The sequence below is a fragment of the Malus domestica genome, chromosome 06, assembly GCF_042453785.1.
Source record: "Malus domestica chromosome 06, GDT2T_hap1".
In the NCBI taxonomy this organism is placed as follows: domain Eukaryota; kingdom Viridiplantae; phylum Streptophyta; class Magnoliopsida; order Rosales; family Rosaceae; genus Malus; species Malus domestica.
This window is the reverse complement of record NC_091666.1, coordinates 4,055,596-4,078,620: the sequence shown is the minus strand read 5'-3', so window position 1 is coordinate 4,078,620 and position 23,025 is coordinate 4,055,596. Positions and strand designations below refer to the sequence as shown.

Below are 23,025 nucleotides of genomic sequence, written 5' to 3'. Positions count from 1 at the left end.
CCCATTTGGGAGATTCTATTAGAATCCAATCAAATAATTTATAGGAAGATGTGGGTTAGATTAGTCATAAACAGCAGTGTGTCCGTCCGGTCGCACCCAAATTTGAATTTTCTTCCTTTTATTTTTTTTATTTTTTATTTTTTGTGAAGGAGGCTTTGTTTTTAAGTTATTTTTAGGGCCAATGTTTAAAAACAGGCCTACCAAACAGGAATTGAAGTTTGGAACTCAAAACTTGTTTTTGATTTATAAAAATTGTATCGGAGTTGAATACTACTATTTTAAAGTTAGATAAAATTTGAAGAGTGGGTTTGAGTGACAAATTTTAAAAGTGCCGGAGTTAGCAAAGCACTTCTTAGGAGATGCTCTAGAGCCGGCAGCCACACTCTCTCTCTCTCTCTCTCTCTCTCTCTCTCTCATACGTTAGCAAAGCACTCCTTGGATGCTCTAAAGCCGTGAGCCACACTCTACTCTCTCTCTCTCTTTTATACTTGGCCACCACGATCACGAAAGCCAAAACCCACAGCCATGGCTTCCTCCTCCACCGACGTGAAGAAAATAGTAGGCGACCTGGACAAGGAGTCCTTCATATCCCTTCTGTCCAAGCTCATTGGGGAGTCCAAGTACCTCCAGAACAACCCACCTGACCTCATCCCTCAAGAGGACCGAGTCGTCAAGCACGTGCTCGATTCCTTGCTGCCCCTTAGCACCACCACAGGCGGTGGTCCCTTGGTGATCAACCACGTGACCTACTTCCCCGGCAGAGGCAACGTTATTGTGGAGTACCCAGGAACTGTTCCTGGGAAGATCTTGTCCTTTGTTGGCTGTCACATGGACGTCGTCACTGCTAATCCCAAAGACTGGGTATGTTCCTTTCTTGTCTATGCTATACAGAGCAGCCATGGCTGCCATTCACCAGCACCCCTACTTATATCTATATCAACTTCACAATTTTTTTTCTTTTAGCATTTCCTGTTATGCCGTTCGTTTGAATTGAATGGAGCTTCAGTTTAACTGTTACTTGTATCGGCTTTCGAGTGATTAGCAATTGTGTTAGTTGTGTGGAGGATTATCTGTTTAGTGTTAGCTTAATTCCAATCAATATTTGCCGAGTTTCGATTCTTTTTTTGTTGGACAGGAACTGCTCTGCATTTATTCATTTTAATTTACGTATGTTTTCTCATTTGGATTTTCCCAAATACATATGCTGTGCTTTATCCTTCAGTTTACATCATTTGGCAATAAGCTTTCGTTCAAGACAAGCATAAAATTGCAACTGTGGCCAATTAAATTTTATTACGCTTCACATCTTACGTCTGGAAAATAGAGTTTCAGATGCAAGTTTAGTCTTTCATTACAGTAGTTTGAGTTTGAGTTTTTCATTGGTGTTGTGTAAAGAATAGTGGATCACCATTGGGCTGTAGTTAAAATGCGATAATTGTCGTTCTTTCCTTTTCTCAATTTTGGTAGGTTAGTGATGATTCATTGTGCATCAAATTTGATTCTTGTATTTGCAGGAATTTGATCCATTCTCATTGAGCATCGAAGGAGATAAACTCCGTGGCCGTGGAACCACTGATTGCTTGGGTCATGTTGCACTTCTAACTGAGCTCATGAGAAGGCTGGCTGAGACAAAGCCAAAATTAAAGTCAACAATGGTTGCAGTCTTTATAGCAAATGAAGAGAATTCTTCCATTTCAGGAGTTGGTGTGGATGCGCTTGTGAAGGATGGGCTACTCAGTAAGCTAAAGGATGGTCCTCTGTAAGTAACTTTCGTTTCTTGTAAAACATGACAACAAAGAAGTCTCGCTGATTCATGTTTGCGACTTTTGTGGTTCAACTCAGGTTTTGGATTGACACGGCAGATAAACAACCTTGCATTGGTACTGGTGGTATGATACCTTGGAAGCTTCATGTGACTGGGAAGCTTTTTCATAGTGGTTTACCACACAAGGTATGCCACTGGCCTTATAAGCAATTTTAAGCTTCAGGTGACTAGAAAGCATTTTCGTGTTCCTACTTATATATCTTCTGTGGCTGATGCTGAATGTCTGCAGGCTATAAATCCTTTGGAGCTAGCTATGGAAGCACTGAAAGAGATCCAGTTGCGGTTCTATAGAGATTTTCCTCCACATCCCAAGGAAGAGGCCTATGGATTTGCAACACCGTCAACCATGAAGCCAACTCAATGGACTTGTAAGTTTCTTCAAGCTTGTGTTGCAGAATTCTACATACATTGATCTCATTTTTTTTGTCTTTTCTTTTTGTTGCAGATCCAGGTGGTGGAATAAATCAAATTCCGGCTGAATGCACAATTTCAGGAGATGTCAGGTTTATAATCTTCTCAATGACGTAGTGACAGCACTTTTCTTTTCTTGGTTTAACCAAGGAGAAGGGTATCTCGACAAGGCTTTTTCTTTAATCTTTTTCTTTTCTAGGATTTTTCTTATTCGTTTTTGTTGTTTGCAGGTTAACTCCCTTCTACAAGTAAGCAACTGAATTTCTTTCGTGAATTTCCCGGTCCTACAGGTTTGATGTAAAGATTTTATCTCTGCTCCATTCTCCATTTTTAACTCACAAACAGTATTAACCTGTTACAGCGTTAAGGATGTTATGGAAAAGCTTCAAGAATACGTGGATGATATTAACGAAAACATAGAAAAGTTAGAGTCACGAGGTCCAGTTTCAAAGTATGTCCTACCAGATGAAAACCTAAGGGGAAGGTGCTCTCTCTCTCTCTCTTTCAGACACACACCGGCAACATCTCTTAGATGATCGTTTGTTTGCTTTGCATTACAAGTAGTTAGCATCAGATACGTCTATTTCTTGGATAAACAAATGAACAACAAAGGCGAAGCAAAAGAAAACAAAAGGAAAAACAAATATTATTGGGCATGTTAATTATTAAAAGAAGAAAGAAAGTTTACATTTTTCTTTCTCTGCAGTCTTACATTAAGTTTCAACGAGGCCACGTCTGGAGTTGCTTGTGATCTGAACTCCCGTGGATTTCATGTATTGTGTAAAGCTACTGAAGAGGTTGTTGGTCATGTAAAGCCGTACTCAATTACTGGAAGTTTACCTCTCATTCGAGAATTACAGGTACAATAATCTTTTTTGCTTTTTCTCTTCTATTTTTGCTTGAGTACTCCTTCTCTTAATTATATCAATTTGTTGTGTGCTAGGATGAAGGATTCGATGTTCAAACTGCTGGCTACGGTAGGATACTATTTGGTTCTTCCTGGGAGTTGGTAGGTTGGTATATCCGTGTCGATGATCTGATTCATTGCTGTTATGCATGCGCAGGCTTGATGGCAACATACCATGCCAAGAACGAGTACTGCCTTTTTACAGATATGAGCCAAGGCTACCAGGTGTTTATCAGCGTGATCGCTCAACTAGAAGACTGAGAATCTGAGAAGAAACAAAAGCAAATTTGAAGAATAAGAATAAAAAGAAGTTGCGGTCTCTGGTGTCTCAACTAGACGAGAGAATCGGGGGCAAAAGTGGGTAAGAAAGAAACTTAGAAAGTTGATAAATAATGAGAAGTTGCAAATGGTACCTAGCTAATCATGGAGACAAGTATATATTCCAATAAAGAAAGCAAAATGTTGGTATAATCTTTGCTTCTGGTAAGGGCATATGTTCTGCACTGAGTTGAGTGCATTTCGTTAATTACCATTTGTCGATGCTAATTTGTGCGCTATACACTTTGGATCTCATGACTGCGTAAAACAATCTTTCACCCGTATGATTACGTAGATTTAGAAGGGATAAGTTTTCTTTCCGACTAATCCATCTTCTGTCTTCAACATTCAGTTCTTTCTTAATAGCTAAGGTTAAGAGTTGGGTCATCACCGGAAGGTGTACACCGTAAAATGTATCATCATCAGATCTAGAAGAGCCTTCCGGCCAAACCCTAGAGATTGCGGGCAGCACTGAAAAACAAAGATTAACAACTTAAGGTTCACACACCATAGGTCGTTGAAAGGAAATCAATGAAGAGAAAACTAGTGACTTCATGGTAGGTCATCCATTGTACGAGTGTGAATCTCCTTGGGTCTAGTGGTTCAATAGCAGAATATGTGAGTTGTTCTCGGCACTCCTAAAATGTCATTGTTTGGTCCTTTTCGCTCTAAGATTTCTTCTAGGATGGAGTGCAGATTGACTATTTTGAAGTGCCGATATCTTCATGAAACAATTTTATTGTTATAAATTCGTAGTGATTATTACTCTTCTAATCATTTCACCCCTTTCATCATCTCCGTCGATCACGCTCTAACAGTTGGAGCTGAAGTAGACATAATGGCTGAAACGAGTTAATCAAATCCCTTTAAATGAGTTTGAAAACGAATAAAAATAATGTTATATTAACAGGTGACACGGTTGACCCGTTAACATAGCAGTTAGTTTTCGTGTTAGCACTTCCTACATATCTCAATTATTATCGAAAACCACACATTTCTTCTCCAGGGGTCCTATGTTCATGTCTTGATTAGAATCAATCCATCCACCAAAAGTTCAAAGCCAAGACCTTCAACAGTGAAACATAGCCTTCAAGAAACTAAAATTGCACGGATACAATATGTACATAGTTTCGTTTTCGACTTTATATACGTATACATTATTTGGGAATATCTGCAAAGAATCTGCTCTGTAATTTACAAATTTTATCCCCAGACTAGTAAAGCTCCACAACTTATTCTACTTCTTTCCTTCTACTTTAAGCTGCTGGATCCTCTGGCGTAGTCTTTTCCGATGATCGTGTATCTTCCAAAGGCCATGACCCAATATCACAGCAGAGTATATGCCGTGCGTGATCATAGGCGTAAGCATATTGTTCGTCTGCCAAATTTTCACAAAAACGTAAAGAAATTCGATTATTGAGTTTCATCCACTTGAGTGTATGGTATTGGTAGGTAGATGGTGAACAACAAATTCGTAACCAAGAAACCCAATTACCTGGATCCACTCAAAACCAAGATATAGGGCAAGAAGTCCTTCAAGCAGGGGAGAGTAAATCTTCTTCATTTGTCTCCTCTGATACCAAGCTGCAGAACGTTCACCAGAAACAAACGGTGATTCAGATGTTCATATACGGTTCCAAGATTTAGAAACGTATCATTTTCTTTTCTTCATGGCAACCAAAGCAAATATAACTATCTTGAAACAGAGTTTTCTAGGGGTTTTGGTTTTCAATAAATTGTAACCATTTCGATATATATTACGTTGAAATTCAAGCATGAATTTGCTGTATAAAATTTTATGGTTAGTTGCAACTACTAGTCATCTGTTGAAAGTGCTAGCCATCTAATTTGGTACTACAAACATAAACTTATCGTGTGAAACTTGACTATCAGAGGACTTGGATTAAGGTTAACGACTATGATAACTTACAACCCGTCAGTGGAAACAAATACTAGGTTGCTAGGATGTTATACTTGTCATGACAAAACCGAATAATTTACCAAGCCTAGCAAAATACTGGTTAGCTGGAAGCTCTCAAGTCTTAACCCTTGTCGCCTAAAAGTAATGACTGGTTACCATTTGTTTAGCCCATACTTATAACTACAGCACGGATGCACTGAAAAACCCATGCTGAGGTTAGAGGTTAAACCTGCAAAAAGCTTTTTCATGTCTTCACGACCAGAGCGAGATTGTAAAACTGGTGCAACTACATAAGCAGGATCTGCAAGAACGATTAACAACTGATGATTATATTTGCACCAAGTCAAAATTCACACGAGTTACATAAAATGGACTTTGAGAGAATCAACCTTTTGGAGAAGCTGCCACATAGTACAGAGAACCTGTGAGCGCAGCCGTAATCACCGCTGCAAATGCCTGAGCAAAAGGGACAAATGGGGGCAGAACTCCAGTCTACATATAAAGCGAGTAAAAGTCATCAGAACAAGTTCTTTTCTATACTGGTAACAGGAAAGAAATGTCAGAAAAAAAACTGCAATACCAGAGACGCCACTCCTCGAGCATCTGTCATCAGATCTGTGCCCCTTAGAAATATATCGGCCAATGATCCCTAAAAGTCACAAATGATAAGGAAAAATATCATAATGATTTATTGCTCCTACAGAACATCAATTCTTCAGCTAATGTTGACAAAAAGTGAAGCTTACAATTTGTGCAACAACAGTAAACATTAAACAAATTGATTTATATCTTTTAGCATACATTAAAGGCTAAATTATTCATAATAGCACACCTGAACAGCAGCCCTGTAGAAAAGCTCCTCACCCACAGAGCTTGCAGCAACAATTAGTATAAACTGTGCATTCAAATAACAAACAGAGAACTTGTTTATTGCTTTGTCCAAGCTGGAAACCATAAAGTTCTTTACAATAATATCAATTAAGAGGTTATACCTGCAAAGGTGACATTCCATAAAAGAAGCTTCGAAGCTCTTCATCCTCTACATCTCGAATAGCACGAGCATGAGGAGATACCTTCACAACTTCATCCTATAACCATTTTCACATAGGTTAGTCACAAAATAGTTAGAAGAAGGCAGACCAAAATGGAGCTCAAGTGAATTACTAAACTCATGCATTACACTCGGTTGTCAATGAAAAATACTGTTCCTCATATCCTTTTCCCATCTGTCTGAGTTTTCTCTTTAACAACTCTATATTTGGGGATTTAAATCAAATTCTTGGACTTTCTACCTACTGTTAACTCATCAACATGATGCTTGGGACAAGGTCCTCTTTTGTCACTCCCAGAGTCATGCGTCTTTAATCTCTAGTTGCGGGGTCACAGTGGTGCTCATGGTGGTGCTTGTGATGCCAAAGCCAGCATCATATGTTTGGTGGGCACAGTGCTAATCTTACTTACTCGTCCCAGTGTTAAAATTTCAAAACAAATAAACAAAAAAACAACTTACATCTAGTATGAAAAGAAGGGCCATAATTGGAGGAGCTGCATATCCAAGCCCTTGTACAATTGCATCTAAAGACACTTGGAAACCTCCCATGCTATCAATCCCCGTCACGGAACATATAAATCTTCCTAATACAGCCATTGCTCCATATATACCTAATCACAAAACAATCGTCACAAAAAACTACATATAACTAATCCATTTTCTCTATTGATCATGCCGTAGTACCCCAAAACAGAGTAAAAAAATTAAATCTTTCAAGTGTTAATTGACAAGTTAAGGATTCGTAGTATTAACGCTAATTACGAAAGGGGTCGTTTGATAATCAATTCGTTTTGAAAAACTAGAAACCGAAAACGAAACGGTTATCAAGCCTCAAGTCAACGGTAATTAGTGGTTTATTATGCCAATTATAGCAGAGCTTACTCACCTATTCCATAGCTAAGTCTAACAACAGCCCCAATCTTTTCCCACACGGGAAACTCAGCTTCGCCGAAGTTCGAATTGAACGTGGTGACCTCCATGGCAGGGCTCGTGAACCCGCCTCCCCCACGACTCTCTCCATCTCTGCCGTCAATGCCTTCACTGCCTCGTTGCTCCGTCGACCCCCTCACCGCCCGAACCGAAACCCTAGAAGCTCCGTCCAACGAAGCCGTCCTCCGCTTTCTCGCCACCGGGAAATCGCAGAGGCCGAGTTTGCCGCAAAATGACACCGTCGGAGGATTAGGAACGGTGAACGATATGCACGGAAGCTCCATGGTATGTAAGCTAGTAATGAAATGCCAAAAACGACGCCGTTCGGACCGAGATATTGGGCTGAAACGAGTCTTCGTCGTCTTCGTTGAGCATTACTTCAGCTTCAGCATTTGCTTGGTCTTCGTTTCAGCTGGCTCTATAGCCGTTGGTAGTTGTCTGAAGGGATTTTGACCGTTGGATTCGAGTCTCAGACATCTGACGGTGAAAACAGAGAGAAGGTTGGGCCCACTGTTGATTTTGTTGACATCGGGCTGCAGTGGATGCGGGGATATCCCACCTGCCTATCGGCATTTGACGCGTGGAGATAACACTGGCTACACGTCAGATCGGGTAAGTTGTGGACATCATGCTAAATGGGCCGGCTGCTGGCCCAAGCTTTTTTCAGACAAACTGTCAAAGAAAATCTTCGTTTTACGCTAGCTATAAAGTTCCTTCTTTTTTGGGTCAACCCATAGTTTTGTTTGATTCCAAAGGAAATGTTTCTAAATAATATTATCTACATTAAGTGGGGAGGAATAAGCTTAGTCTTAAAATTGGCTAACAATAATATGATTTAAATTCTTCTTTGGCAAGAATTGAATTTAAGACCTCTCACTTACAAGTGAAAAGAAATACACTAAAGCGTAATACTAAATGACGATTCGAAATGAAATGTTTACATCTAAAGTAATAAGATTAAATAGCAATTTGGGAGAATTTGACCCCTATGGGTTTCTTTATTTCTTATTACAAAAGAAGCTATCAAGTGAGTCGCTCCGTTTTATCTGCGAGGAGTACAAGTAAACTCGACAAGCACCAACTGTTTTGCTAGGTGTAGTACATCAAAATATGATGTCTTCAACTGTTGCATCCAACTCCAGTTTTCCACATAACATCCCCACAAGATTGAACCAGTACGATTCCAATATCAATGTCAAAAAATTTCTCAATGCACACTCCCATTGCTTCGCGCATAGCTTCAGCCTTCATTGCTAAACTGGAAGCTGCACATTGCCTCTGCATCAATATGATTGCCCTAGCTGGGGAATTAGGTTGTTATTGATAACTGCGTCACGTCGACACTTCCACAGCCACCAACATCTAAACACCTGAAGTTGTTGGAAGTCATTGCAGTGATTAGTCCCATCATATATCTGTATTAACCGTCCCCAAACATCAAGAAAATTTATCACATCAAACAATTGATATCTAATTGCGCATGTTTGTACCATATTTCACCGATCTGGAAATTACCAAACAACAGATAACTTTATACCTTCAAAGATCCACTTAAGGATTCGTGATGAGGTATCCTTGCTGAAGCACAAAAGTTTCTCTCCAACCAAGAGGCCAATTACAACGCAACACGTGTCAATATCAGAATAAAGCTCTTAGAGTCCAGCATCGATTGCGTATAAAGCGAGCGACTTTCCTCAACTATAAAAGGAGACCGTTCTCTTACAATTAGTCCTTAATACTATTATTCTACTTAACTCATTATTAGAACTCACTAATGATGATTATGCTTAAACTTTTGTGTCGTGTAAACTCTACATTATTAATGAGAACCCCTATACCCTCTTGGACGTAACTCAACTTAGGATGAATCGCGTATATCTTGTGTTTGTTTTCCTATCTCTATCTTTTTACATATTACCTACATTTGGTGACCGAAGCAACCTTACGAAGGTCATACCTTGACACTTACATTGTTCCAAAGTCGCATCAACATTTGAAGCCGTTTGTGGGAGCAACATTTTTTCCTACTCTCACCAGCTTTGTCAAGCTGATTTCCAAATTTTGTACACTCATTCGATTAGGTATCCCTCTTCAACATGGGGAGTGAATGAAGCCACAACACACAGAACGATACCGCCCTCATGCCTAGCGTGAGGCAGCGAAGAGGGGAAATAAAGAAAGCTGATCTTTAAGCTAAAGTCGAATAACAAAATAGTGATTAGGAATGAGATCCTCCAGGAGCAATATGAGAAACTCTTCAAGATGCTCCACGAGGCTAAGACAGACTCAGTTCCACGAGCCCATTGCTAAAATTAAGCTTGTAATATGCTAAAGTTTAGCATTTGACACTATAACATTGGAGATGGTTTATATGGATTAAGAAGTCACATTTGCATAATATTGACAAAAACTGATCAATTATATGGACGATTAGACGTTCAAAGAGACTAACCTCCCCACGAGCACTCACGACACAATGTGAAAAAATTGAAATTTTTATGACCCATTTGAAAATTACTGGGTAATAATATGTGGTTAGCCAATAAAATAAACATATGTATAGGTGGGTTACTTAAGAGCATGTGCAAATGAGATGTCAAATTTTAAACATCAAAATAATATTTGATAGCTTATGTGGCAATTTGATATTTTGTGGAGTCCAATGATTAAGGCAACCAATCAAATATTAAAAAAAAAACATAACAACATTTATTATATATTATATTAATCTATTAAAAAGTCATTTAATAAATAGAAAAACTAATGAAAAATGTTTGAAAATTTTGAATTTTAACGATAAAGACAAAATAAAGCGTTTTTAGTGTAAAAATGTGATTTTTTATTAAAATGAACAATACTGGAAGCTTTTCGTTAAAATTCTCATAATAAATTTGACATATGCTATCAAATTTGACAACAAAAGACCTTGCCTTTAAATGACTTAGCGCCACGTAAGAAATTAAAGGTTCGGTTAAAGAAAGTTTGCTGCTATTTTTTACTTTTGTATATTTACGTGATAATTTTGACATCTTATTTGAAGCTTCTAAAAGAACTATTTTTCATTAACCATGAAAAGCTATTTTTCCAAATTTCCCCTACTGGCAGCCACGCGTGGAATACAATTATGCAGAACTAGAAAGGAAAGAAAGACCAACTTCTCTCTCTTTGTTTTCAGTCCGATCTTTTGCATTGCCTGCCGACGAGAGACTCAGTCTCATGAGATAACAGTTACCACCCACCAGCAGACCATTGCAGATGCTCTAGTCTGGCAATCTCAGCCGTTCATTTCCAAATCTCGCAGATCTGATAGCTGGACCCAATCCCATCAGCTGATTTGTTCTTGATTCACCGGATCAGAGATGCCAGTGGCTGCTTCCGCCATCTACTTCTTGAACCTCCGCGGTGATGTTCTCATCAACCGTCTCTATCGTGACGATGTTGGGTAATCTTTCTCTCTCTCTCTCTCTCTCTCTCTCTCTCTCTGCTTTTGGGAACTGTTAATTTGTTGGTGTAATTGTTGAGATTTAGGTTGTATGCTTAATTTTTTGTATAAGGATTTGGCCTGAAATTTACTTTTATGTATCTACAAAGGTTTTTGGTCAATGGGTTTTCTGTATTGTGATTTATGATTTATGGGTTTTGGTCAAAGTTTTGAAATTTATATGGGACATGGTGCTTTTGTGATTCATGAGAGTGTAGCGAATTGAAATGTAGATCAAAGGTGGTAATTGGTACATAGTTCTGTTTTGTTATTCATCATACAATTGATGTCCAGTTAATTGGTAGGCTGTGGGTTTTGCTCGGTTTAAGTAGCGTAGGATTTAGATGAAACTAGCTGAAAATTCCCCGCTGGTGCCTGTATCTCAGTTCACTGATCGTTGTCTTGTTAAGCTATTGTCTAACTAACTAGCTAATCAGATGTGAGTCCCTCATCAGTTGTTAACCGTGTGGCTTGATAGAAACTCATGAAGATTGATGGTGTTATGGCTTTAGGTAAATTTATAATAATGAAATTAAGCCATCAGCAATGGGCGAAGACATAATATAACCTTTTCTCAGGGCTTAGTTAACATTTTAATTATCTAGTTCTTCATGTATATGTAATAGTCTGCTGGATAGAAGTGAGGGCTTATTAGTCAATGTATACAGTGGATTTAAGATCATTTTTTTTTGTTGTCTTACAAAATGAACCTAATACCTCCTTTGTACCATAATACACTCATTACGTCCTGTACTAAGTTATAGACAGGCAGGCTCCTTAGTTTTTCGTTGTATATGTATTCATTCTGGGCTATGTATGCAGAAAGGTATTATTTTGAAATTATTGGCCTTTGGGAAGGCAAAAGAGAGGGTTCGGGAAAGGTTCCAAGCTCACTTAAAAAGTTCTATAGGGCAGTGCTAGAATATATTGTTAGTCTGGGAATGCTACCTTGCTAGGCCTTCTCGTCATGAGTGGAAAATTTTCTTTGTCAGCTCTTTGCTTGTGTTTGGAGCATCTATGCTGGTGCTCTATTTGAGTAAAATTTCATTAAAGAATCAACCTTGTGGGGTTGTCTAAATACTCTAATTATTTCTTTCAGCGGAAATATGGTGGATGCTTTCCGCACGCATATTATGCAAACAAAAGAACTTGGAACATGTCCTGTGCGGCAGATTGGTGGATGCTCTTTCTTTTACATGAGAATCAGCAACGTTTACATTGTGATTGTAGTCAGCAGCAATGCCAATGTAGCCTGTGCATTCAAGTTTGTTGTCGAGGTAATGAGATCTTAACGTCTAAAGTCTATGTAGATATCATTTTCCTTTAGAATTCAAGACTTTTATATATAATGCTCTGATGTAAGGATCTTATTTGCCCTTGTTGATCTGTTTTCTAAAAAGTTGAAGGAGCTTGCATCGTATCTTGACTTCTAAGTTTTACTCCCAAAAAATTTGACAGGACAAAAGCAATTAAAAGGGATTTTTTTTTCCTAAAGTTTTTATTTTTTTCCGATGTTTATCTGGAGTGCATATATGTAGTCTTGCCTTTTCTCTCGTTCATGCTTCTTCTGTATTGTAGTTTACCATTCTTTGCATCATAGGTAATTCAAGGTTTATTTATTTATTGAAGGAATCTTTACTCTTACCAAGACACTGTTGCAAAGCGCTAAGAATTCCAATGACTTATTATATAGATGAATAGATTTTCTTTTATGACAAGGAACAGTAACTCATTTCTCTCTTATGGGGGAATGAGAAAATCTACATGCCTCACAACGTATATTCAATCTAATCCTGTGAAAGTACTGATTGGTTTTTGGTTGAATTTGGAATTACTTTGATAAAAAAATTTCTTGAAAATGGATGAACCAACTGTTTTGTTTTTTTCCTTCATTATGGCGGCTGGATTAGTGCTGTAGTTAGCTACATGAGTTTAGATGTGGGATAGTGCATTCTCAGGAGAACTATTAATAATTGACATGGAGTTCTCTTATGTCAATGGTCTATTAATTTCTTTTTATGCTAAAAATATTTCATTAATGTGGTAAGTGGTAACTGGTAAGTATACAGGTCTTGCAAGGAATGTGATAATCTCCCCATAAAGTTTTTTTAACTCACCATAGACAGGTTTAAAGTAATACCTGTCTTTTGAGCTGAGGCTGGGGAACATGGTTGTGTAATTTGTTTTTGACTCTCTGTGATACGAACCAGCAAATAATGGTCTTAGATTTTGGCGAATGATTCTGGTCTATTCTGCTTGCAGGCTGTTGCGCTGTTCAAATCTTATTTTGGTGGGGCTTTTGACGAAGATGCAATTCGTAATAATTTTGTTCTGATTTATGAGCTATTGGATGGTACGTAATTGAACGATTCACCTCAACTGTTTGCATGCATTTACAGAAGCTATTGTATAGTATACAAAAACCATTATCCTGCACATGTTTCACTCTTTAGAATTCACCTCATAAAATAGGGCAAAGAGTTTAAAAGCAGAAGATATTGGGGGAATGCCACAATTTTTCAAATAAGGAAGGATTTTTATGTAGATAGATGAACTTTAGTCGCCGAAGATGCATATTCTAGAAGTCTATTGTGTAAATACAAAACAATTCAACTATACACAGCAACCTCTTATAACATGACTAGGTTTGTTAGTTGTAGCATTGTTGGGCACAAGATCATGTGAGGGACTTTCTAATATGGCATGTCATAACCATTGTTGTGCATGTGCATACAAGGCATTGTCAAAGGATTGTTTTTATTAGATGATGTCTATTTCATTTGATACCATCAATTCTGGGCTTGGCATCGTTATCTGAGAATATCATGAATTTTAAACTTAAGAATGTGAAGGGAAATTCTCAACCCTAATGATTAGTGTGGTTCTGTGTATCCGTTTTCCTACCACTTGATAAAAGTACTCTTTAGTTATTTGTGATCTGGATTATTGAATTCATCTTTAAGGAATATGATGATGTTGAAATAAGTTGCACCAAGTAACGTTGAATTTTTTTGTGATTGTGATCTGGTACCAATTTCATTGACCATGTCAGAATCCATACATGCATTCATCACGTTACTTGTTGACCATGATGTTCAAATGCTTGCATGTTTTCATTATGCCAGTTGTTTATATGATTTAAGCTTAGTGTTTGCTTGTAATTGTATGTATCTTTAGAATTCATCATGTCTGAATAGTCAATATCCACCCTTCAATTGCAGAAATTATGGATTTTGGTTACCCACAGAATCTTTCTCCAGAAATTTTGAAGCTTTACATCACTCAGGAAGGAGTGCGCTCTCCATTCTCTTCCAAGGTAAGATATGGTAGGGCTATTACGTGTGATGAATTCGGTGACTTTTTCTCACTAATAATATACAGAACCTTTTAATTCTTCATGTGTGTATCATGATCTTTCTCAAAAAAAAGAAAAAAAAGAAAAAAAATGTGGACATCATGATATTAGTTTCTGATGATTTTTTTCTTTTCAATTGTGTGCCTAAAACAACAGCCTACAGATAAACCTGTCCCTAATGCAACACTACAAGTTACAGGTGCTGTTGGTTGGCGTAGAGAGGGCCTTGTTTATAAAAAGAATGAGGTATTTAGAATTTTCTTACTTTTCTTTTACATCTTTATTAAACAGTCTACTAGATTACAAATATTTCATTCGTGCAGGTCTTCTTGGATATTGTGGAAAGTGTAAATCTTCTTATGTCTTCCAAAGGTAGGCAGGTGTTTTTGAATGTGTTTGACACAAACAAAGTCTGTTTTGTCACTTATAACTGATTTTGGAGGCTATAGGTAGTGTTCTGCGCTGTGATGTAACCGGGAAGGTTCTAATGAAGTGCTTCCTCTCTGGAATGCCCGATTTGAAGTTGGGCTTGAATGATAAAATTGGCCTCGAGAAAGAGTCGCAACTTAAAGCCCGTCCCACCAAAAGGTATGTTTCAATGGCTCACTATGCTGTTCTGGTACTTAGATTGTATTTAACTTCAACCACCAACTTCTTAGTGTAATAATTGTTTTCAAATTTCTGTTTCCTTAGATACGGGTGAACTTTTTAACTAGTTACTCTTCCTTTTGAAGACAAATATAGCTAGTTTATTACTCTTCCTTGATAAGTGTCAATAATGTTGTTACATGCTTTTGCTGATGGGAAATTTCTTCACTCAACTCCCTAGCCTAACATTGGAAAACAAAATATTAAGTATATAAATAGAAGAGAACAAAGTAAAGTGCACCTCAGTTTTCAGTAGAGAACCCTCAATACAGTGAACCTTGCATGCTCTCTTCTCTAAATTGTGGCCACCCTACAAAGATTAAATAAACTATTCTATGTGCAAGAGAGAATTTAGGGCCTTACTAAGGAATTGCACCTCCAAGCAAATTGCTTACCTTAATTGAGCTGCAGCAAACATTTAGTGGTATCGAAGACATATTTGTTTCTTTCTTTCTGATTGATATGGAATGAGTTTTCTGCAATGTGCGTACACACTGTGGTTAAGATGTAATACATTTTTCTTTTTCTTTCCTTAGTTTCTTCATGCCTTATTACTGTCAAATCTTTAGTAGATTGAGATTTACAACTCTTACTTTTATTTGACCAATCATTTGTACTTTTTATTTCAGTGTTTCTTAAACTTTGAATTTATCTTTTCTTTGTCATTTTATTTGCCTTTATGGTTGGATGAAGAAAAGTTGATATCTGTATTTAAAACCTTGCATGTTGGCCTTTATTGAGATGATTATAGTTTCTGACCGCACAAAAATGTAATCCCGTTTTAGTTTCTATTTTGACTCGAGTATTTTTGCAGTGGGAAAACTATCGAGCTTGATGATGTTACTTTCCATCAATGTGTCAACTTGACGAGATTTAACTCAGAGAAGACAGTTAGTTTTGTGCCACCTGATGGTGAATTTGAATTGATGAAGTAAGCTCATACTTCCTTTATTGTCTTACTTTATGCTTTGAATTTAATTTAGTTTTTCTTAATCTCAGTTCTGCTCACTTCATGGTAGTGTTTTGTCATTGCTCGTTATTGTGTTTCATTAGGATTTATTAGGATGCCGCAACATGGTAAAACTTGTTTTTATAATGAGGTTTGCTATTTAACCTTGTCTGTGATTTTGAAGAGCTTCAATTATGCAATTCTCATATCATCTGATGTTCTGATTATATCTTCTATGCTTTTGATGGCCCAGTTGGTTTTATGACTCATAACTCCACTCAATAATTTTTTCGTTTTTGACACGAGCTTTGTTGGTTGATGAAGTTATCAAGCAACAATAAGTCCTCAATAGCTGTTATATTGTTTTACTTAAACCTTTTGAACTCTTTACCACTACCTTTTCTGCAGTAACATGCGTAATGCATGCAAATTTGCTAGTATTAAACTACGACATCCAAATATCACTCTTATAGTTATTTATCATAGGTTGAATTTCCTTTGATACAGTTAAATTGTCATAGTTACTTATCAGTGTTCTACAAATTTCATTGTATTATGATGCCTTATTATGGGGTTGGTTATGTGCCTTAGGTATCGTATTACTGAGGGTGTGAATCTTCCATTCCGAGTATTGCCTACAATTAAAGAACTTGGCAGAACTCGCATTGAAGTAAATGTTAAGGTTTGCCACTTTGCATGTTAAAATTGCTATCATTTAGAAGTTCTTTGCTTGGAAGATAGCTTACATACGCGCTTGCTTTGCAGGTCAAGAGCGTTTTTGGTGCAAAAATGTTTGCTCTTGGGGTTGTCATCAAAATTCCTGTGCCAAAACAAACAGCAAAGACAAGTTTTCAAGTGACATCTGGTCGAGCAAAATATAATGCTGCTATTGATTGCTTGGTCTGGAAGTGAGTTCTTTATATGTTTATTTGTTGAATTATAATCCTTTAAGATTTGCATTAAATTTTTCATTAAAAATAATTCTGCAATATGATTCAATGTAGTAGCCCTTGGACATGGTCGTAGGTGGTAAAAAGATGAGTTAGATTTGGAGTTGGGAAATATTCTACCTTTCTAGGTTCAAAGTGTTCAAATTTTGTCGGGCACATATGGAGCTTATAGCCTATAGGAGACTAACTGAAATGTGTCTCTGCGTGTTGCACATTGTTGTTGTTTCTTCCACTTTATTGTATTAACTTTCTTGCACTTTGTAGGATAAGGAAATTTCCAGGACAAACGGAGCCAACCTTGAGTGCAGAAGTTGAGCTGATTTCCACGATGACAGAAAAGAAATCTTGGACAAGACCACCAATTCAGATGGAGTTCCAGGTGCGTAACTAATCGTCATTACTAATTCCAGGAGTATTGTGACAATTGGGCACACATTTCATTTGTTTTTAATCCCAGCAGCTCATCTCCACCTCCGTAGGTGGTGCTTTATTAGAGAAAAATAAAAAAATGAATTAAATGTTGCCAAGCCCTAAATAGGTTGATGTGTTACAGAACTAATACCTTTCATGTAACTTTGATGTTCTGTTCCACGTCTATGTCCATCTGAAGCACATATCAAATGATTAATCATCAATTACTTTTGAAGTTATTTAAGTCAATTATTAAGCACCTCAGTAGGTGGTTACAGATAGAATAGCGAGCCATTTCCTGGCTTATATAGTTTAAAATGTCCGTTTCCTGTATGTTTAGGTTTTCTCGCATTCAATATTATTTTTCGTCCACCTATTTAGAGGCGACTCATTTGGGTTATTACACATATACAGGTTCCGATGTTTACAGCGTCTGGTTTACGTGTGCGTTTTCTCAAGGTAATGTCTTTGCCCCGTCTACACTGGTATGCCTTAGCTAGAAAATTTATAGTTTATTCATTGATTTTCTGCAGGTATGGGAAAAGAGTGGATACAACACTGTTGAGTGGGTTCGCTATATCACGAAAGCTGGTTCATACGAGATTAGGTGCTAGAGACACGGGATTGCAGCTGTGAGAGAGGATTTTCTGGTGGATGCTGGAATATTTTATACGATTGAGTTGAGTGGGAAGAAATTATTCAGGAGTTTATATTGACGAGGATAAATCATAGGTATTTCTATTGCTTGTGTCGTCCTGTCGATATGCTTGTTTGTGATGAATGTCTTGTATCCTGTTGTAAATGCTAGCTTACTCTAGAACGGGTTTTGAGCCTTCAAATTTGTTTTTTTTTGTTTCTATTGAGAAAACGTTTAATGCCGTTCGGCACTTTCATTTGTTGAAATAATGAGATTGTAAGTGAATTTGTGATGGCTTAGATGGATTAGTAAATTCGGCATCACATTCCGTAATTTGTACTTGCTGTACTTTGGAATGCTGTTTTCATTGTAATTCCTTGATGTGGTTAGCTAATTGGCTAGGAAGCGTATCTGCCCTGTTGCGCTCGAGTTCAAATCCATTCGTGGTTCTTGAGTATAAGCGTTATTCTATACTAATTTACATTGTGGACTGGAGAGTTTTTGAACTCATGACGTAGTGAGGAAGACCCTAACGATCAGAACGATCCATTACTCAAATTCACTTGTAGTAGTTTAGCAATTTAGAATATCGTCTTGTGAGCAAATGTACTTGTATAAATCCTTCAGCACACGAGCCTTTAACAATGCTTATCTCCGTTGAAGAAAAGCAACCAGTTCAAGCCCTTTCTAGAATCGGTACTCTTGGACAAGTAGAAGTAGATGACTCTCAGGTTGGAACTGGATAGTGCTCGGACAACGGCCAAGAACTTTCTTGTTTCCGTTTTTGTTTTTTGAGAGAGAATTACAAGAATGCTTAGCTACTGGTAGCATCCGGGCCAGATCTTAACCAATGGAACCTGCAGCTTTCCCGTATCCCCTATTCCGGCATTAGAATGTTCCGACCCTTGAATGGATTTCTCAATATTTTGGAGGGAGAAATTACATACTAAATATTGATGCAAGTTGAATTCCCTTATCAGCAGAATCTCAACACAAAACGAGGCGTATTCCATGCCCGCATAACGAGGCATACTCTGCGCATGCAGAACGAGGCCAACATAGGGACGGAAAGTGAGGAGGGCACCGCTCACAGAAAAGGCGTCGTGGTTTTGGCATGCAAAACAAGGGTGCTCTATGCATGCAAAACGAGACGGGTTCTGTCATGCAAATTGAGGTTGGCTTAGCGAATGGAAAATGCAGCACGCAAAACGAAGGTAGCCGGCGTGTGAAAAACAAGGTACAAAATGAGGCGGGCCAACACATGGAAAACGAGGATATAATCTTGAATCTAAATAAAGTAATGTAGGAGAAAAAATTCAAAGAAAAAAGCAGAAAATAAATAAATAAAATAGAAAATGATACGATCGGTACCGACTTAAGGCCATAACTGTTGCTAGTGAGGCAGCGACTTATTTGAATAAAAATCGCTAGCTTCATCCCGATCTGCCCCTTTCAATTTTTTTTTTTAGTTTTGTTTTGTTGCTAATTTTTCTTTTATTTCTCTTATCATAATAAGAAACTATAATATTCATGTTCTTCTAAATATATTTTTCCATGCAAAATATATTATAGTTCATATTTAAATACTTGTAATCATCAATTTAAAACCTAAATTTAAAGATATTTTAGTTTAATAGTGGTTACTCAAATAAGGTAAAGTAAGAAGAAAAAACTCAAGGGAAAAAACAAGAAAGCATAATAAATAAATAAACTGGAATAGGGAAAGATCGGCACCATCATGCAGTTTTGAAAATTAAGGTAAAACTTTTCATTGAGATTCTTGAGGGTAGAACTCCATTTGACAATGTTTTGGGCCTTACTACTATATTTTTCACTTAATTTTTTTAGTTTTTAGCTCAAATATTCACTAAATTTACATTTTTTGCTCAATAAATTGTAAATCTGCTTCCAAATGCCTTATAAAGTTGTTCTCAATGCTCAAGAAAAATATTCCCCGAAATAAAAAATTTGTTTTTTTTTTTTTTTGACAAAAAACGTGGGTTAACACTCATAATTTTTAGTCGGTTTTGCAAGTTCGTACATATATCATCGTTCAACCTACTTATTTTCACCTTCGCCTCACCATGGAGTTTTGAAATTAAAGAAAGACTTTTTGTAGATATTCTTGAGTATGGAACCCCATTTTAAAAATGTTTTGATGCTCACTACTATATTTTTCACTTATTTTCCTAGTTTTCGGCTTAAATATTATACTAAATGTACATTTATTGCTCAATAAACTGTAAAACCACTTCCAAATGCCTTATAAAATGTTGGATCTCATGGTTTTTAGTCAATTTTGCAAATTCGTACATAAATAATCGTTTAAACTATTTATTTTCACCTTCGCCTCACCATGAAGTTTTGAAAATTAAAGTAAGACTTTCTGTTGAGATTCTTGAGGGTATAACCCCATTTGACAATGTTTTGAGGCTCACTACTATATTTTCACTTATTTTCTTAGATTTTGGCTTAAATATTCTGCTAATTATACATTCAGCTTACAAGCAACATTTGTTGCTCAAATTACATACTAAATATGTATGTACATGAGGAGCATTATGTATGAACAAAAATCAACAGAATCTCATTTCTCTCCTTCACTTAGTTTACTAAATATGTGCTCTCCTCCACCTTAATGAACAAAAACAGTTTAGCTTTATACACTTTTGTTGATGCACAAAATTAATAAGGACTTTGGTACAATAGAAAATGTTAAGTTTGTGACCTTCGCTAGATTGCTCCGGTCATTAGTGTGGGTAAGTATGTAAATGGATAGAGACAGGGAAGCAAATACAAGATGTACGTGGTTCACCCAAATTGGCTACGTCCACGGAGTAGAGGAGTTCTCATTAATTGTGAAGGGTTTACACAAGTACATAAGTTCAAGCTCTCATTTAGTGAGTACTAGTGAATGATTTAGTACAAATGACATTAGGAAATATTGTGGAAGAACGATCTCCTTTTATAGAAGAGAGTTTCTAGCTTTGTTCTGACATTGACACGTGTTGTGTTGTGATTGGCTTCTGATGTTGACACGTGTCGTGCTATGATTGGCTTCTGATGTCGACACGTGTCGCACTGTGATTGGCCTCCTGGTTAGAAGGAAACTCTTCTAGGTCCTTGACGGTATAACGTTGACCGGTGCTCAGTAGTTTCCGGATTGGTCAAGTATGGTACAAACAGTGCTCCCCTAAGTTCCCAAGTAAGGGAAGCTCATCGGTTGGGGACTTGCAAGATCCAAGCAGTTGAGTAATCACGAAACTTCTAAGTACCGTAGTGTGGTATCGTTTTCACTTGCCTTATCTGTCTCGTAAGTAGATGTGACATATTCTCTGGAAGTACTTTTCCTCCATCCAGGGGTGGTATCTTTAACCGGTGGAGATGCACAAGGTAATGTATCAATTTCACTTGAAGCTTACTTGTAGTTTCAGGCTTGGTCAAGTGCGATACAAACCATGTAGTAGGAGTCCCCCAAGTCACCGAGTTAGGAGATCTGCCGAAAGAGGTAACAGACAAGGTAAGCAATCAGACTTCCAAGCAAGCAACCTGGATCGGAGGTTCAACTTCGGCTTCCAATTGATTGTTCTCCTTCTCATTTTGTCGTAAACAGCAACAAAGATAAGGAGAAGCAAATGGTGGAGAAGAGATGATATGAGATACTTTTGCTTTTAAAGAAGTAACTTTCCACATGCTTATTCTTGAACTGGGCTGGAGGGTTTTCTGGTTTCCTCCAGAGTATAAGGCCGACTCAAGAATTTGAGGGTCAAAACAAGTCAATCAAATCTAGAATACGTTCGACCTTAATGATATGAGATACTTTTGCTGTCGACAAAGTAGTGGGTGTGGTATGGCTAGGCTTTACTCTTTGGCGATGGTGTCAGCGAAAGGTTGTTGAAGCTTCTCGAGTTCTTCAGATAGGGCAGCGATGCTGGGTTTGGATTTGATTTAGACTCATCTATTTGGGTTGTGCGGTTTTGCAGTAAGGGCCTCGTGCTGTAGTGATCTATTCCAACTCATCATTGATCATTCTGCTTCAATTTCTTACATCATTTGTCCCTGATGCAGGAGTGGAATGTAACATTTGCATTTAAATGGTCCTTCAGAGCACTACTTCTCAGCGACTCATCCATGCGTGGCAGCTTCAGTGTAAATCGTCAATATCGTATCAACTGTTCTGAGGTATTTGCAGAAGGACTTCGTGACCTTGACAACAGTTGAGGATGAGTATTCGAGAGCAATGTTAGGCAAACAACCATGCAAAGATTCTGGGCAATCAGTTCCAGATCATAAGTTTGATTTCAGGTTCCGACTGATTGCGTTTTTTCTCCATGTCCTATAGGTAAGAGCAAGGGCAAAAGAAAAGACAAGGAAAAAAATGATATGGGATACTCTTGCTTTTAACCCTGATGATATGAGAGAGACTTTGCTGAGAGTGCCCTCTCGGATGTGAAGAAAAGTTGAGCATTTTTTTTTATTTGCAGATCTGCCTGGCTGTGGAGGATGAATGTCGACATATATAAGAATTGTCCCAACAGCGAGTGGTAACACTGTTCCTTTACCCTTCTCGATCATAGCAATGTAGTGGGAGCTGCAAGATTCACGTGTTTTAACTTTGTTAGAGCATTTTGAAAAAGTGGTCTATGGTATCTGGAAAGTTGATGTTGCCTGTGAAGATTGTAGACAAGCTTTATCTAAGGAAATCTGGCTCTCGAAGTTCAGAGAGCGGTGCCTTTTCGGTTTTCGAACAAGCAATCCTATCGGGGATTTGTCTCTCGAGATTCGGAGAACGGTGCCTCTTTGCTTTTTGAGAAAGCAATCCTGGTGGGAGTCTGACTCTTGAGATTCGGATAGCGGTGCCTCTTTGATTTTTGAGAAAACAATCCTGGTGAGAGTCTGGCTCTCGAGATTCGGGAAGCGGCGCCTCTTCGATTTTTGAGAAAGTAATCCTGTTGGGAGTCTGACTTTTGAGATTCGAAGAGCGGTGCCTGTTCGATTTTTGAGAAAGTAATCTTGTTGGGAGTCTGGCTCTTGAGATTCGGAGGGCGGCGCCTTTTCGATTTTTGAGCAAGTAATCCTGTTAGGAGTCTAGCTCTCGAGATTCGAAAAGCGGTGCCTTTTCGATTTTTGAGTAAGCAATCTTGTTGGGAGTGTTTTCTTGAATGTGAGTAAAGGTTGGGCATTTTTGCCAGTCTGCCTTGCCACGGAGCACAGAGGTTGACACACATATG

The 23,025-nt window shown here is 37.8% G+C and overlaps 3 protein-coding genes across 4 annotated transcripts; 2 read left to right on the top strand and 1 right to left on the bottom strand.

Moving 5' to 3' along the window:
• LOC103436887 (acetylornithine deacetylase-like) lies at window positions 1–3,614 on the top strand. Of its 2 annotated transcripts, XM_008375342.4 has the most exons (10): window positions 1–861; window positions 1,515–1,759; window positions 1,843–1,951; window positions 2,055–2,193; window positions 2,271–2,328; window positions 2,467–2,484; window positions 2,598–2,720; window positions 2,943–3,096; window positions 3,180–3,213; window positions 3,301–3,614. In XM_008375342.4, exons 1-10 carry the CDS (start codon window positions 526–528, stop codon window positions 3,402–3,404), a joined length of 1,320 nt encoding a protein of 439 aa, XP_008373564.1. In that variant the 5' UTR covers window positions 1–525; the 3' UTR covers window positions 3,405–3,614. The 2 variants fall into 2 exon arrangements, with proteins under 2 accessions (XP_008373564.1, XP_028960283.1); XM_029104450.2 differs by lacking the exon at window positions 3,180–3,213 and having other exon boundaries at window positions 3,301–3,429.
• A 915-nt stretch (window positions 3,615–4,529) lies between these two features.
• On the bottom strand, window positions 4,530–7,880 carry LOC103436888 (uncharacterized). The gene is made up of 9 exons (XM_008375343.4): window positions 7,320–7,880; window positions 6,893–7,044; window positions 6,375–6,470; window positions 6,215–6,277; window positions 5,963–6,031; window positions 5,772–5,874; window positions 5,612–5,683; window positions 4,957–5,045; window positions 4,530–4,839 (listed from the first exon to the last, which is right to left on the bottom strand). The coding sequence occupies exons 1-9, from the start codon at window positions 7,645–7,647 to the stop codon at window positions 4,699–4,701; spliced, it is 1,113 nt and encodes a 370-aa protein (XP_008373565.1). The 5' UTR covers window positions 7,648–7,880; the 3' UTR covers window positions 4,530–4,698.
• A 2,519-nt stretch (window positions 7,881–10,399) lies between these two features.
• Window positions 10,400–18,127, top strand: LOC103437004 (AP-2 complex subunit mu). The gene is made up of 13 exons (XM_029104449.2): window positions 10,400–10,805; window positions 11,944–12,121; window positions 13,107–13,197; window positions 14,066–14,160; window positions 14,356–14,445; window positions 14,523–14,571; window positions 14,649–14,787; window positions 15,662–15,778; window positions 16,388–16,478; window positions 16,562–16,704; window positions 17,011–17,125; window positions 17,572–17,616; window positions 17,691–18,127. The coding sequence occupies exons 1-13, from the start codon at window positions 10,723–10,725 to the stop codon at window positions 17,769–17,771; spliced, it is 1,317 nt and encodes a 438-aa protein (XP_028960282.1). The 5' UTR covers window positions 10,400–10,722; the 3' UTR covers window positions 17,772–18,127.
• Window positions 18,128–23,025: the final 4,898 nt, after the last annotated feature.

Bases quoted from the DNA above. Each gene is read 5' to 3' on its own strand.
- LOC103436887 (XM_008375342.4), top strand. From the start codon at position 526: ATGGCTTCCTCCTCCACCGACGTGAAGAAAATAGTAGGCGACCTGGAC. The intron at 1,952-2,054 runs GTATGCCACTGG...GAATGTCTGCAG, and splicing joins ATAGTGGTTTACCACACAAG to GCTATAAATCCTTTGGAGCT. The intron at 2,194-2,270 runs GTAAGTTTCTTC...TTTTTGTTGCAG, and splicing joins GAAGCCAACTCAATGGACTT to ATCCAGGTGGTGGAATAAAT.
- LOC103436888 (XM_008375343.4), bottom strand. From the start codon at position 7,647: ATGGAGCTTCCGTGCATATCGTTCACCGTTCCTAATCCTCCGACGGTG. The intron at 7,045-7,319 runs GTGAGTAAGCTC...TTTTGTGATTAG, and splicing joins TAGACTTAGCTATGGAATAG to GTATATATGGAGCAATGGCT. The intron at 4,840-4,956 runs GTAATTGGGTTT...AAAATTTGGCAG, and splicing joins TTGGTTTTGAGTGGATCCAG to ACGAACAATATGCTTACGCC.
- LOC103437004 (XM_029104449.2), top strand. From the start codon at position 10,723: ATGCCAGTGGCTGCTTCCGCCATCTACTTCTTGAACCTCCGCGGTGAT. The intron at 12,122-13,106 runs GTAATGAGATCT...TTCTGCTTGCAG, and splicing joins CATTCAAGTTTGTTGTCGAG to GCTGTTGCGCTGTTCAAATC. The intron at 13,198-14,065 runs GTACGTAATTGA...CTTCAATTGCAG, and splicing joins GATTTATGAGCTATTGGATG to AAATTATGGATTTTGGTTAC.